Source organism: Bemisia tabaci, chromosome 4 (assembly GCF_918797505.1).
Source record: "Bemisia tabaci chromosome 4, PGI_BMITA_v3".
Lineage (NCBI taxonomy): Eukaryota > Metazoa > Arthropoda > Insecta > Hemiptera > Aleyrodidae > Bemisia > Bemisia tabaci.
Window position 1 is genome coordinate 45,607,569 of NC_092796.1, and position 15,371 is coordinate 45,622,939.

The following is a 15,371-nucleotide window of genomic DNA, read 5'->3' on the forward strand; positions in this document are numbered from 1 at the left end:
TTGTCGTACTAAATTTTACTCAGTTTAATCTACTTCATCGAACTAGTTTATAAAAGTTTGCCAATGATTCGGCCATCTCTGCCATGATAGCAAAGAGAGCAGTAAGTGCATTTGCATTTCTGTATAAGCCTTGATTAGCACATGCTTTTATGGGTCTCGAGGTTCATCCCAGCATGCACTTACTGCTTTCTTCGCTATCACGGCAGATCTGTATAGGGCTTTAGCGTCCACTTAATGTTATCGATGACAATATTATTACTGACATCAGTTGCGTGTAAAAAAATTGAAGGTATTTTTGGATTCCGAAAGCGTCGCTTCGTGAGTTCGAGAAAAGCGTAAAAAAAAGAAAGAAAAAAAAAAAACAATTAAAAAGAAATTGAAGACAATTTTACGTGAAAAAGTCCAACAATACAACTATCTTCATAATATATCACCGTCATTCTTATTCCGTGATGAGGAGGTTTGTAGTGCGTGGATGAAAACTATGCTGCTTAGCTAAGGAAAAACGACGTATGAATCTTGGGCTTGAGTCAAACTTTCTTCGATACTTAATACACAGATTTTATGTAGATACATTTTGAATGTTTAATTTTTCTTCCACTTTTTCAGAGATGTTCGTCATCAATTTCATCTAAGTCATCCCTGGTAAAAATTGGCGATAGGAGCTGCGTTTCAAAATACCATAGGAGTTCTTATAGCCGACTGAAGAGTGCGATAGAAAATCATATAGCTGGCTGTAGAAAGTGGAAAAAACCATACGGCCGGGCTACACGAAGCGATTAAAAATTATACACCCGGGCTATAGTTCCTATCGCCGGGCTTTACACTTTATCGCCTGGCTGTTGCTTTTTCGCCATCGGCTATTAAAAGCTATAAGAAATTGTGTAGAAATTCTTGTGCTTTGTAAATCCTTAAGTTTGTGCGGAATCACCTGAATATTTACAAAACGCACATGTATTTTCCTTTACTGCATACTTTTTTTCATCAATTAAAATGAGAACACTCCATACAGAGTGTGCAAACATTTCAAAGTCATGAGTTGAAAAACGCTGACTCCGCGAGATTAAATATTAGAGCCTAACACAAAGCGGAGCGGCGGCGGCGCGGCGCACTGGCGCCTACAAACCTAACAGGGATACTTCACGCATTGCGCAATGCGTGAAGTATCCCAGTTAGGTTTGTAGGCGCCAATGCGCGTTCAGCGCTGGCTGCCCGCCCGCCGCGCTGTGCGCGGTATTGCACAGTATCAGACGAAATTGAAGGCGCTCCAACATATTAGGAATGGCAGGCATCCTTCAAAAGTACAGAGCTTTCCTCGCAAATTAAATCAAGATACTGCGGCCCAAAAAGAGAGCGGTAGTTCAATAACTCACTAAGTCCTAGCATCCGTAATTAGTAACGTTTAGCATACACTTTATCGCCAGGCTGTTGCTTAATCGCCATCGGCTATAAAAGGCTATAAGAAATTGTGTTGCCGGCTATAGAAGCTATTGGAAATCTTACAGCCGGCTGTAGGTCTATGGTATTTTGGAACCTTAGATTCTACTGCCAATTTTTACCAGGGATCTGAAACTTTCAAAGAAAAATGTTCATAACTTTTCTTTTTCAAGAAAAGTTATGAACGCGAGTTATGAAGTTATGAAAGTGATGAGTTCTTCATCGGGAGACGTTATGCAACATTCAAATATTCATACGACGTTTTTCCTTAGCATGGCAATATATGGACGATGGAACTACGAGATCACGTATCTCGTTTTCGGTGTCTTAAAATCTCCGCTCCCATTTCACTTTTTTAGAGGACGCACCAAATCAATATTATTTTTCTGAAGTTTTCGCTGATTTTTCTTCGCACGGTGAATAAAAATCACGGAAGTTCTCAAGAATTGCCGTCCAGTAGTAATCTATTTTTTTTTAAAAAAAAAAGTATAGCAGGACGTCAGCAACGTCGCAAACCGAGATACGTGGTTTGGGAGTTTCACCATCGAAATTGTCAAATGTGAGTATACAGTCCCCAGGATGAGTAGAAACACTCAGAATACAGCCAATCGGTGGATGCAACTTAATTAACTTCAGTGTGGGGTTGGGTGGTATCGCCAAATTTGAAGGCGAACTAACGGCGATTTTTTTCTCAACAACAGGCCTCGCCGAGCCGCTCCAACCGTTGCGGCATGTATGTCACCGTCATGTTCATTCTGCGAGCGGAGGATTTGTGTTTAGGGATGAAAACCATGCTACTTTGCTGAGGAAAAACGCCCCATAAACTTTTGACCGTCGCCAAATTTCCATAGAAATAAAACACAGATTTCGTGGAGAAATTTTGAATATGTTTCAGTCACTTTTTCAGTGATCTTCTGTTCCCAATTTTACCGGGATGCGACAGGAGCGTGGCACGGAAAAACATGCAATGGATTTAGGCGGAGGGGCTTTTTCGAGGGGGAGGGGGGGTGTTAAAGGCCCCTCATTTCTGTACCTTCAAAAAATGATGAAGAAAGTTCCGGTCTCAGTTAAGGTGATTTGACGGTTGCCATTTTTTGTGTCAGAACGACGTGCGATTTATCGCATCACCTCGTTCCATAATTTCAGGTACTTGTTATTTTTTTCGAATTCTGAAATCGCACTTTTGTTGTCATAAGACTAAAGACTTCATGTACCAAATTTGACAGAGGAATTCAAGGCAATAAAGACGTGGTTTTTTAGAGGAAAAATATCGCATTCGATACTGATATCGAAACTGCACTCGAATGCATTATTTTTACTCTGAAAAACCCCTGCTTATTATACGTTGAATTTCTTCGTCAAAGGCAGATGAATTCTTTAGTCTCATGACAACAGAAGTGCGATCTCAGAAGTCGGAAAAATGTCAAGTAGCTGAAATCATGGACGATGCTATACATCGCCCGTCGCTCTGACACAAAAAATGGCAACCGTCGAATCACCTTAAGGTGATTCGATGGACGCCATATTTTGTGTCAGAACGGCATGCGATGTATTGCATCAATTAGTTCCATTTTTTTAGCTACTCGTCATTTTTCTCCAATTTTGAGATCGCAATTCTGTTGTCAGGAGACTAAAGCACTCACTTGCCGATTTTAACAAAGTAATTCAACGTACTAAAGGCGTGGTTTTTTTTGGAGAGAAAATATCGCAACCGAGTGCAGTTTCGATATCAGTATCGAATGCGATGTTTTCTCTCTAAAAAAACCACGCCTTTATTACGTTGAATTTCTTTGTTAAAATTGGTAAGTGAGTGCTCTAGTCTCCTGACGACAGAATTGCGATCTCAAAATTCGAGAAAAATGACGAGTAGCTGAAAAAATGGAACCGATTGATGTTATATATCGCACGTCGCTCTGACACAAAAAATGGCGACCGTCGAATCACCTTAATTAGTGCAGGAAAAGAACGTTACCTTGACTAGTTTGTTGCGAGCTAGATCGGAGATAGATTTTCTGGAGGTTTTTCCGGAGCGAGTCCTCGGGAGCCCGGACACGGCCGCCGAAAGGTGGAAAGCCGCGATCGGCCCGATCAGTTCCCTAACTAGTTTCACCAGTTCCGCAGAGATTTCAGACTCCGTCTTCTGGCAGCCTACGCGCCGAGACGGGAAAAAACAAAAAAAAACATCAGTCACCATCATCACAATCCATATCACAGGATTCAAAGATTCCCTTTCGTATTTCGTCACCTTCCGGCCGAAGTATCACAAGCGCCACGCGACGCTCGAACATTACCGCCGCCATTTTATTTCTTACAGAGATTTTGAGGGTTGAATCTGTTTAAAAATTCCACTGAATTTTATCGGCAGCGCAAAGAAAATTCAGTGAAATTTTCGGACAGCTTCAACCAACAATTTCTCTGTAAAAAAACAAGATGGCGTCGGAAACTTTTAAACGTCGCATGGCGCTTGTGATACTTTGGCCGAAAGGTGACGATTTGATGGGATCCACTGAAAAGGCCCAGTTACACGATCAAATCGAGCCATCAAATCGGGCCTCTCATTGGTCGCAACCTCACCTCAGGTCTCTTTCCACCAATCAGAGCTTCCATTTGATGGCTCAATTTGATCGTGTAACTGGACCAAAAGAGATTTTAGGTCAACCTTTCCGCACAGAACGCGAAATAAGTAGTTATGAGGAATGTGCAATTGGTACCTAATTTTAACAATGTTTGAGAGTTATATGCGTAGTAAAACACGTAACAAAGGCGTTACTAATCACCGCTCAAGAGTTTACCACGTTGAGCACTCGTGAATGGCAAGTTAAAAAATTGGGAGACAGAACTTAATTAATTCTTGCGTATTTTTCATGTACTTAAGGTACATTACAGTGGATTCTTGGCACGAGCGATATACCCATTCCCAATTTTAACCATTAGGGGAATTTTTTGGAGTCAGCCTAAATTTATGTCAGTCTCTAGATCAAATATTAACTCGAATTCTGGAAATATAACCAGAAGTACTCTTTTCCTTGAATCATCTAAAAAGATATAAGCAAAATTAGTTGGAAACTGAAAGCAATACTTTTGAACTCATTTTAAAGCTCAACAGATTGAATTTTTGTGAAAGTATCACTTCAGAGGAAACCGCTATCTGTGTGCACCGGCGCTATTGCAAGTCTCAGGGACGATTTGCATTTTAAACACTTATAACATTATCATCAGCACTGCGCGAAGTTCGGGTCAATAAACATCTGAAATACTCCGGCACGGCATATCGACGGTGTAAGTCGGCAATCACATGCTTAACTCGGTTTGCGACCTAGCAGACTTCCTGTCATACTTTATTTTTTAAACGGAACGGCAATTCTTTAAAACTGCCGTGTTTTTTCTTCTCTGTGCGAAGGAAATTCTGCAAAAACTTCAAGGAACGATGTCAATTTGTTCTCCTTTAAAAAAATAACATGGAGGCGGAGATTTTCAGACACCGCAAACGAGATATTATTACGTATGTGATTGCGGACTTACGCCGTCTATATACCGAAGGGTTTGGGTCACACACCTGATCGGATGTTTGACCCGACCTTCGGCAAGTGGACCTCAAGGTTTCGGATGCTCGATCCGAACCTCCAAGATCGATAAAACCTCAATTTCGGGTCCCACGCACGAAGTTGTTTTCTCCTTGTACAATATAAAATATTGAAACTTTGACAGTATGTTCTTGAGAGTGTTGAAGAGTGCGGGTAGCATCGACATTGCAAATCGAAATTTTTGATCCCAAACCGGGTTTTCCGGTGAGTTTCCACCCTCGGGAACATTTCACCCTTTGCGTCAATTTAATTTTGGACCCATAGTTTTTTAAAAGTCGTGGTCAGTCAGCAATCGCCGGGAATTTGCGAGCTGCTTGCATGGTAACTCGTCAAAATGTAATAACACGCATTGACACAGTAAAGGTTTCAGTGGTGAACAAAATAAGAAGCACGACCTCGGCCTTCATTGCCTTCAAATGCCGATGATACTCTCCGCTTTATCACGCAGTTAGTTTAGTTGCCTATCCGAACCAAACCCAACAAGAATAACTGATATTACTACTTGCACTTGCGAATGTGTCAGCTGGTACAATGCATACGAGAAGAAAAAAACGCCAGTTTAAATTTCGAGCATAACACTCGTTATTTCTTACCTCGTCCCTTTATTTCTGAATCTTTATATTTTCTCTCTTCAAAAAAATTAGATTGCAATTTTTCCGGCGATTGCTAATTGCCTGCTCCTTAAACATTTTCACTCCCCCTTTTTTGTTATTTTCTTTCGCAAAATAAATTTTATAGATACATCTTTGAGAATCTTACGAGGTAATTTTCTCGTAGAACTGTGACTATGAGAAATACCATGGGAGTTCTTACAGCCGACTAAAGAAGGCTATTGAAAATCATACAGCTGGCTGTAGAAAGCGAAGCAAATCATATAGCCGGGCTATACGAAGCTATAAAAAAGTATACAGTCGGGCTATAGTTCCTATCGCCGGGCTTTACACTTTATCGCCATTGGCTATAAAAGCCTATAAGAAATTTTGTAGAAATTCGTGTGCCTTGGAAATCTTTAAGTTTGATACGGAACTACCTTAATATTCACAAAACACACATTATATTTTCCTTTAAAACATATTTTTTTCATCAATTAAAATGAGAATAGTCCATGCAGAGTGTGCAAACATTTCAAAATCATAGGTTGAAAAACGCTGACTCCGCAAGATTAAATATTAGAGCTTAACACAAAGCGGAGCTGCGACGCACTGGCGCCTACAAACCTGACAGGGATACTTCACGCAATGCGCAATGCGTGAAGTATCCCAGTTAGGTTTGTAGGCGCCAATGCGCGCTCTGCGCTGGCTGCCCGCCCGCCGCGCCGCGCCGCAGCGTACCGCGCAATGCGTGAAGTATCCCTGTTAGGTTTGTAGGCGCTGTAGCGCCGTAGAGGTAATTTTCTCGTAGAACTATGACTGAAGCCTGGAATAACGGCGGACCTACCATTTTTAATGATGTAGAGACACAGGGGAATTTCGCCCTTGGTTGGCTCGGGGACACCCACAACTGCTGCATCGCCGATGTCCGGGTGCGAGAGGATCACGTCCTCGAGAGCCGAGGTCGACAGTCGATGTCCTGCCACGTTGATCACGTCATCATCCCGCGCTGTCACGTAGATGTACCCATTCTCGTCGCAGAAACCTGCGTCCATGGTATCGTAGTAGCCCTATCAAAAGAACCAAAAGAGTCACGCTCATGCTTGTACTCATTGAGGCACCTGCTACAAATTCCACGGTGAAACTCAGAGACAATGAGAGACCCCCCCTTCAGCTCTTTATCGACAAGTGGACACTTTTACTCTCGGGGTCTCAATATTTCCTTATGGACGATTATAAGTCAGCAACAATTGTCTCGCCTATTAAGTGGATCAATAATAAATACTCAACAACTTAAAACCTCACTTGCGCGTAAAATTTTTGCGGGTGGACGCGTTTCGCCGACTCACACCTCCAGTATCCTCAACGCGACCCTAAGGTGGACCACCAATGAGCTTCGAGCATGGGTGGAAATAGGGGGCTAGATCCCGGCCCCTCCCAAGGAATGTGAAGGATTTCGTTAGGTAAGCGCATGACGTAGCTCCTATCCTCGAGATTGGAATTGGATCCATTTTCGTTGAGAGTAGCTCACAATTTCTCCTGCGACCACTCAATTTTTCAACGGCCGGTCGGTCGGCACTCGGTGGGCCTCTCGAGTAGCGCTACGGGAAAAAATTGAATTTTTGGAAGTATCTGTAATTTTTGAACTCAGCGACCCTCAAGAATACCTAAAAATGTATTTTGCACGGTTTAGACGTAAAATCTGATTCATTAACACCCAAATCCGGCTTTGGAACCATATTTTGGCGCGCGAAAATCGGTCGGACTCTTCAATCGCTCATAACTCCGGATCCGTTCAGTTTCTCAGCTTATATGACCACTCGTTGGATGCAAAAAAAGATGAACAATTTAAAAAACTGGCTTTGGTTTAAATACAAAAATGTGATCTTTCAGTTTAGACTGTTTAAAAGAAATTGTTTTTCCTCAAAAACTGAAAAAGCACACAAGTTAATTTAAAAATGTAATTTTGGGATTTTGACCTTTAGAAATTTAAAGTATGCAATTTTAGACGATTTTTTGTCCAAACCATGTCTCAATATCTTATTTCGTTCGAAAGATATCGAGGTTCACAGGGTTTGACTTCCACCCTCCCTAGCGTCCCCCCCAAATTTTTTGGGGGTTTGAAAATTTGGGGAAAGAAGCGCTCCAGTATGAGTAACTTATAGACGAAGTTTGAATAAGTTTTAAAGGGGGGCGGCGAAAGAAGTCGTTTTTGCATACGGCTCTTTGAAGGAATTTTCGTTAAATTGCAGAGTTAGGTAATGCGCAAATATTTTCAAATTAAATTTGCATTTCTTATAAAGTAAATGAATAAATAATCACGTACAGCTTTCCAACGTTGCAATGCTGTTGAGAAGCTCTCTTGCTCTCACATGTTTAATTTGCATGTGCAACTTCTTGCAATTAAAGTGTATTGCCGCAATAAAAGCTGTCATTTTGTGTACCAACGAAGGGTGCACTCTTAAAACAAAATCTGGGCAAATTGACTGTTAAATTTTGGTTTTTGGTCAGCGGAACTTTCAAAATGGTGAGATTCGAGAATGGATCCAACTCATGGTTTCACCATCAAATTATTTTCACTGATTTATTAATTAATTCATAGTGAATGAATTAATCTACTAATCAGTAGCGCGATGAAGCGCTTGGTAGAAACAACTTTCGTTTTCTCTAGGACTCAATGATTCAATACACTCTGACGTAGCAAAAAGTTGTGGAACTTTAGCTATTCCAATATGGGATCTCAATCGACCCCTGACCTTGCGCAAAGGGGCATTGCTTGAACTAGAATATTTTGATCCCCGGATGTAGGTACAAAACCCTTTTAAAGTTGGATGGTTAAAAAGTTTCATGTCGGCATGCATTAAGGGATGAGTTTTTATGTTACGGCGTGGAGGTCTCACCGGGTATTTGGAGAAGTACACTTGGATGAAGCGTTCTGGAGCTCTGTACAGGGTTGACATAACGCCTGGTGGCAAAGGCAGTTTAATTGCAATTCTGCCGAGCTCGTGGGCTTCACATTCACTCCCATCGTTTCGAAGAATTTTTACTGAAACCAACAGAAAAAAATTTTCGTACTTTTTTTGGCTTGGATTAAGGTACTGAAATTGCAGCAACTGGGACATTGGATATCATGTAATTGAAACAAAAATACAAACCCAAGTAGATCTATACCTACTTAGCAACTAAGAGAATGATTTCATTTGATGATTGAATGATTTAATAGTCGACCAGTAGATCCGGTAATTTCTGAATTTGAAGACAGCGAACACTAAATAATTTTTTTGGGAAAAAATCGCTGTTAATCGTAGTAAAAAAATTTACGTGCAGACGTGCTCTTCCGTGTCTTCGTGACGGAGGCTGGCAAAAGGATCCTCAAGATTGAAATTAAATAAAATGAGATACTTAATTGCATCGCAGGTGAAAGGAGAAAATTTTGGATCGTTTAGCGCGCAAAGCACACTTATTGAAAAATTTTGAACATTGATCTTTTAAAGAGGGGATTCTAAAGTTAGCGGAGGATAATCACGCTTTTGAGAAAATACACAGCTTGATATTTTGATCCAAGCTTCCTAAAAATATTGCATATCATGGCGTACCTAGGAGACTGAAAATAGCTATTAAAAAGCTTCAAATCCGTTTTTTGCAGCGAATAAGCACTGAGCAGTTTGAGTTTCCGCTTTAATGATATCTTTGCCTGACCCCATCAACTTTCATTTCCAGGGTTGCGTCATTTATTGAATTTTTGAGATTTTTTCGTGGAAAAGCAGGCATGATCAAGCTATGAATCTTCCGCGGATGAAAGATAAACATGTCCAGAGGTTTTCTCTCCTCCCGTTGCCCCCCCCCCCCCCCCCCTCGATTTGCTGACGTCACGACGAGACGCTCGCACTGAAATGTGTTCTTTCATTAGCTGCCGAAATGCCTCCCAAGTGGTTTCAAGGAGTGATCGATGGCTGCGGATAATGTTAACGGCATTGCGAGCAATGTTATTGCTACTCTTGGCGATTTACGAATTTTTAAGACGCTTTTCCGACCAATGGGAAAAGACGATAAATCTGTGGTCGAAATTCCTCTCCTTTAACTGTAGTTCTCTTCATTGACTAGCGTGTGCATCTCTCCGCAATCGTTGCACTTCCGACTTGACCCCCGTGCAGGGCCGTGCTAAGGGAGAACGCCGTACGAACATTCGAGAGCTGTCAAATCTCCCCGAATAAAACATGTATCTTTGACGAAATTCACGCTCGTTTTTTCTCGAAATTTCCAGATATTTCAGATTGAATTGCGAACAAATAGTTCGAAACATTGGAAGAAAAATTATTCACCATTTCCTCAATAAATTCGTATTTCATCAGAGGAAATTTGGCATCGCCTGAAGGTTTATACGGCGTGTTTCCTCAGCAAGGCAGTGCAGAGCATGTTGTCGGCAATCAAACTGCAAACGGAATAACGACCTGCTGTTTGATTTGCGATGTTTATAAGAATAATGAGTATTTAATTTCAGCCACTTCCCCGAATTCTTATCGGAGAAAAACGTTCTTCTTTAATGGTGCAGTGATCTAATTTCCGAATTCCAAGAGCATTCCAATGTCGCTAACCTTGCAAACATAAACGATCATCTAAACTAGTTTCACCTCTACTCCCAATAAACTATGAATTCAAGACGAAAATTACCGTCTCAAAGTTTACTTTTTGCAAAGAATGTAAGTACCTAAGTTGCACAATCCCAGCAACATTGAAATGCTCTTAGTTCCTTTTTGCAAAATGCGATCCAATTGGTTGTTGCTGCAAAAAAAAATAGTTTCCCACAACCTGCTATACAATGCTCCAGTGACCATGTAAGTTGGCCCGAGCACTAACTTTTCGGGAAGAAAGCCTTTCCCCTACCTGGTTTCTCACTTAATATCCGCCCGAGTTTCGCATATCTTCCGTTTCTCCTCATCGCAGCTTCCATCAAACCGCAATTGCCCGGAAACTAGGACCGCACATCTTATCTGATAAAATCGTTCGCCCTTTAGACCGATTCTGGGGAGTTAGGCTAGACTAGTCGATGAGTCAACTGTTGATCTAATTTCATTACGTGAACGTAGAAGAAAAACGGGGTAAAAAATCACTAATGTGTGATCAATTTTCAAGGACAATTCTGTAATTTCTCCTACGATTTTAAATAGATTAAAACGCGTAATATCCAAAATCTAAGCTCAGATTCGGATTCCTCGTGAAAAACTGATGCGAATTCATGCATCAAATTTTAGAATAACGTGAAGGAAAGAGGTTTATTGACGTTTAAAAACTTTAATGTGTGATCAATTTTCAAGGACAATTCTGTAATTTCTCCTACGATTTTAAATAGATTAAAACGCATAATATCGATAATCTAAGCTCAGATTCGGATTTCTCGTGAAAAATTGATGAGATTTCATGTATCATATGTAAGAATAGCGTGAAGGAAAAAGGTTTAACGACGTGTATAGATTCCGTCGCACTATTCGTTTGAACTACGCCGCCGCGCCGGTCGCCCGAGATGCAACCGAACGGTGAGGCGCCGGCCGGCGCTAGAGTACCTGTATAGCGAGAGTATGGACAGATGTGAAACTCCGAAAATCCATCAGGCCTTCACCGATGCTTCTGCGAATAAAGTTAGGGCCCAGAAATGCGGCCAACCTATGAATTTCAATTATCCAGAGCGATTTACTGATACTATTGTTACGAACCGTCCTTTATTAAGCACGTGTTCGACTCAGTTTTTGAATAAATTTACTCAATTTCGCGGAAGAACGCTCATTTCTGTACATTCTTTGCCATCATGGTTAGAATTGGAATCTGCAGACTGGCAGTGAAATTTTGTGCGTTAGAAGTTGGTTAGAAGGGTGGCTGCACTTTTGGGCCCTAAGCCCTCCATGAAGCGATCTGTCCATACTCTCGCTATACAGGTACTCTAGCCGGCGCTAAGCAATCGGTTTCGTCCCGAGGAATTCCTCGCGATAAATTCTTATTCTTCCTTCTCCGCTGACCCACTGAGCACTACCCATGTTGCCACGTTGGATTCATATGCTCGAATCAGTATGCCTACGTTACACCTCTTTCCTTCACGCTATACTCGAGTATGATACGTGAAATTGTATCAATTTTTAACGAGGAATCCGAATCTGAACTTCGATTTTGGGTATCACGAGTTTTAAGTCAAATTTTCCAAATTCGAAAATCTGAAATGACTGACGTGGCTTAAAATGCCATCTCGGCTCCTGTTCGATGGATTTTCCTGAAAGTCGGTTTCAGGGTATGATACATGAAATCGCATCGATTTTTTACGAGGAATTCGAATTTGAACTTCGATTTTGGGTATCACGCGTTTTAAGTAAAATTTTTCAACTTCAAAAATCCGAAATGACTGAAGTGGCTTAAAATACCATCTCGGCTCCTGTTCGATGGATTTTTCTGAAATTTGGTGTCAGGAGGTATTTTTCGACGGGAAACTCGAATTTTTAGTCCATTTTTTAAAATTCTCAAATTCAAGATGGCGGACGTAGGCTAAAATGCTATCTCGGTTTCTGTTTGTTCGAGTCTTGTGAAACGCGGTATCACACGGTATTTTTCAACGGAAAACTCGAATTTTTAGTCAATTTTTTAAAATTCTCAAATCCAAGATGGCGGACGTGGCCTAAAATGCTATGTCGGCTCCTGTTCGATGGATTTATGGCGCCCCCTTACTACATGCCTACCCTTGTATTTCTGTACAGCCGCAAATGTAGGGTCAAGGGGCGCCTGACCGTCTATGGACCAGGTGGAGTTTTTGTCCTGAAAATTTACCTTTAGACGGCAATTCTCTTTATATTTTGTCTATGGTTTTTATGCCCCCCCCCTTTCTCTCGGACTCTCTTTTCACTTTTCTTGCCTCCTTTTTCCTTCCATTTCCCCCCTCCTTCCTTGCTTTCACTGCCCAACCTTGTTTCCTTTTCTTTTTTCCCCCTTGTCCTTTCTTCCCTTTTTTCCCTTTTCCTTTCCCCCCTTTTTTTCCCTCTCTTCTTCTTTCGTGACGCCCCCAAAGGCTTGCGCCCGTGTGCGCCGCACGCCCTGCACACGCCCTAAGTCCGGGCCTGCGAATTCTCAAACTCGATTTTTCATTAAATGGAGCTGGCGAAATTTCATCAACTTTCAATCGTACCTATTGAGCGCACAACATATAGGAAAATTACTCTATCAACAAGCGGAGCAAACAATTCTTTGAAGATGGTTTTGAATTGCAATTTTCAAAATTTCAATTTGGATTTTGAGCTAACTCCTTACCGTTGTATCCTGGAAGAGGCATTCCTGCTGAATACCTCGGTGGGTTTATACTGTGACCAAGTCCTATGCACGATGCTGTGATTGCATGACCAGTCTCCGTTTGCCACCAATGATTTAGGATCGGAACCTTAAAATAGTAAAATATTCAAGAGTCAATCGATCAGGTGAGGAGCTGGGGAAGATAAGAGCTGTGGCTGTGGAAGTCTCAGTGAACGACCTTACAACTCCGTTTTTGATTTTTCTTTTTTAAGCACGCACTACGAATCATCGAAAAATGTACCTCAGTTTCTGCCAGTGAAGCAAATCGAGGAAGATTTGGAAATATTCCTGAGGGTTGATTCGGTAATACCCGTCACATCTGAAGCATATTACCAACATAGCGACGGTGAAACTACCAAACCACGTATCTCGGTTTGCGACGTCGCAGACTTCCTGTCATACTTTAATTTTTAAATAGAAAACTACTCAACGTCAATTCGTGAAAACTTCCGTGATTTTTCCTCTTTGTGCGGAGAAAAATCTGTGAAAATTGTAAGGAATGATATTGATTTGATCTCCTTCAAAAAAATAAAATGTGAGTGGAGATTTTTAAACACCGCAAACGAGATACGTGGTCTGGGAGTTTCACCGTCGATATACTACCTATTGAAATAAATCCAAAAGTGTATTAACGAACTAGACTGGAAACCTAAAGTTATGTGGATTATTATTTTCCTACTTGGAAGGTTTACCTTCATAATTGAGTTTTTAGACGAGACGGACTAGAGTTTAAGTCTTCAATTTTCGAACAGAATGGGATAACATTTTAGACTCGTGACCCGTGATTTTACCAGTCTTATTGAAATGTAAATAAACTAGAATGTGTTTTTCAGCAAATGGATTGCAAAATGTGCCAAAATTATTCTTCATTCATGAATTATTGTAATATAACCTGCGATTTTCGTTTTGCTTGGAAATAGGAAATATTGTTTTCAAAAGGATTATAATCGTACGTCAAAAGCAACGAGGGTGGGTCTGCCTATCTGCCACTCGTAGGTCGGCCGTATCCTGCCAATCCTGAACTTTGCCGCATAATCTTGGACTTTTTTTTTAAAAAAGGAAAAAAAAAATAGTTATTTTTGTATTGGTTTATTTTATAAAGAAGCCTCGGCAAGTATGGTTACTCATAACTCTGCTAGGTATTATGTTATGTGTTTCATCACAAAATAGGAGAAAATGTGCAGCCATTTTGGTCAGAATTCCAAGAGTAAGCAAAAGAGAACGGAAGAAGTAGAAATTGTGATGAGAAAAAGTAAGGAAGTGAAGTGAGCATGAAAAATACCAAGAAAGAAAAGTTATTACTTTCGCACTCTCCCTCATCCTCGTAATTTTGTCACCGCCGAAAGTTGCCGCCATGGAGCGTGGCCTGTATAAAAGCCGATTTTTATGAGTGCATATCCAGGAAGCATGAGTGAATATTTTATAGTAGTTTTACAAATAGTAGACACTTACGTTGAATACTTTATGTGCCCAGTTTTTGGTCTCATGGTCGCAGTGTTCCCCGGCAACGAAGAGGTGTCGTAATGACTTGGTGGAGTACTTGCGGCCCATCAGAATATCCGGGTCCTCTCTCCTGATTACCCTCAGTGCCGTTGGAGCTGTCAGGAGGCCGTTTACTTTGTGTTCACTTATAACTCTGAAACAGACAAATATCAAGCGTCAAATAACAAAACCCCATACTTCTGTAAAAATTCAACGAAAAAATATTTTGCACGACAAAATACTTGTATTTTCACAATGAACTTCTGAGTAGGTATCGATTACAAGCACAGACAGTTCAAATATTGAGCAGGGTTACTGAAACCGTGCGGCTGTTCGTAGAATAAAAATATCGGGAAAATATCATAAAAAGGCACAAAGTAAATTCAACTGGAGGTAAATTAGGAGAATAGGCACATAGAAGAGGAGATGCTGTTTAAAATCAAGGGGGAGGTCGCATCACAAAATTTTCGGCACGTTTCCGAATTTTTTACATTTCGACGGTGAGGGTCCGCGACCTTATTACTCGATTTAACTAGTGTGAAAACTAGTGTCATATTTAACAGTGTCCACTCAGATAAGATTTCTGAGGGTTATTTCATGAGAGAGGCGTAGAGAAAATTCGCTCACCTAAAATATTGTCCAGGATCAGGTGTTCGGTCGGGTTTGCCCTCGTACATGACGGAGGTGAGGCCGGCGCACAGGGGTCCGTAACAGATGTAAGAGTGGCCGACGACCCAGCCCATGTCGGAGGCTGTCCACCAGACGTCGTCTCCACTCATCCCATAGATCGTGGACATGGACCACGTTAAAGTTGCGATGTGCCCACCTGTCGGCCGGATTATCCCCTTTGGCTGGTCTGTTCAAGGGAAACCACAATCATCACATTACGAAAAATTTCATCAAAAGTTAGTTACCAAACAGAGTACTTTGCTTCAAGCGCAGCTCTTATTCCTGC

General features: G+C 41.2%; 1 protein-coding gene across 1 annotated transcript in view; it reads right to left on the reverse strand.

Moving 5' to 3' along the window:
* LOC109038104 (acyl-CoA synthetase short-chain family member 3, mitochondrial) overlaps window positions 1–15,371 on the reverse strand; it is a 38,260-nt gene that overhangs the window by 2,482 nt on the left and 20,407 nt on the right. The window contains exons 7-12 of the mRNA XM_019053059.2: window positions 15,044–15,272; window positions 14,387–14,570; window positions 12,896–13,022; window positions 8,512–8,657; window positions 6,459–6,681; window positions 3,410–3,585 (exon numbers count right to left, since the gene is read on the reverse strand). Of these exons, the coding sequence (XP_018908604.2) occupies window positions 3,410–3,585; window positions 6,459–6,681; window positions 8,512–8,657; window positions 12,896–13,022; window positions 14,387–14,570; window positions 15,044–15,272 (1,085 nt within the window). The remainder of the gene's footprint in view (window positions 1–3,409; window positions 3,586–6,458; window positions 6,682–8,511; window positions 8,658–12,895; window positions 13,023–14,386; window positions 14,571–15,043; window positions 15,273–15,371) is intronic.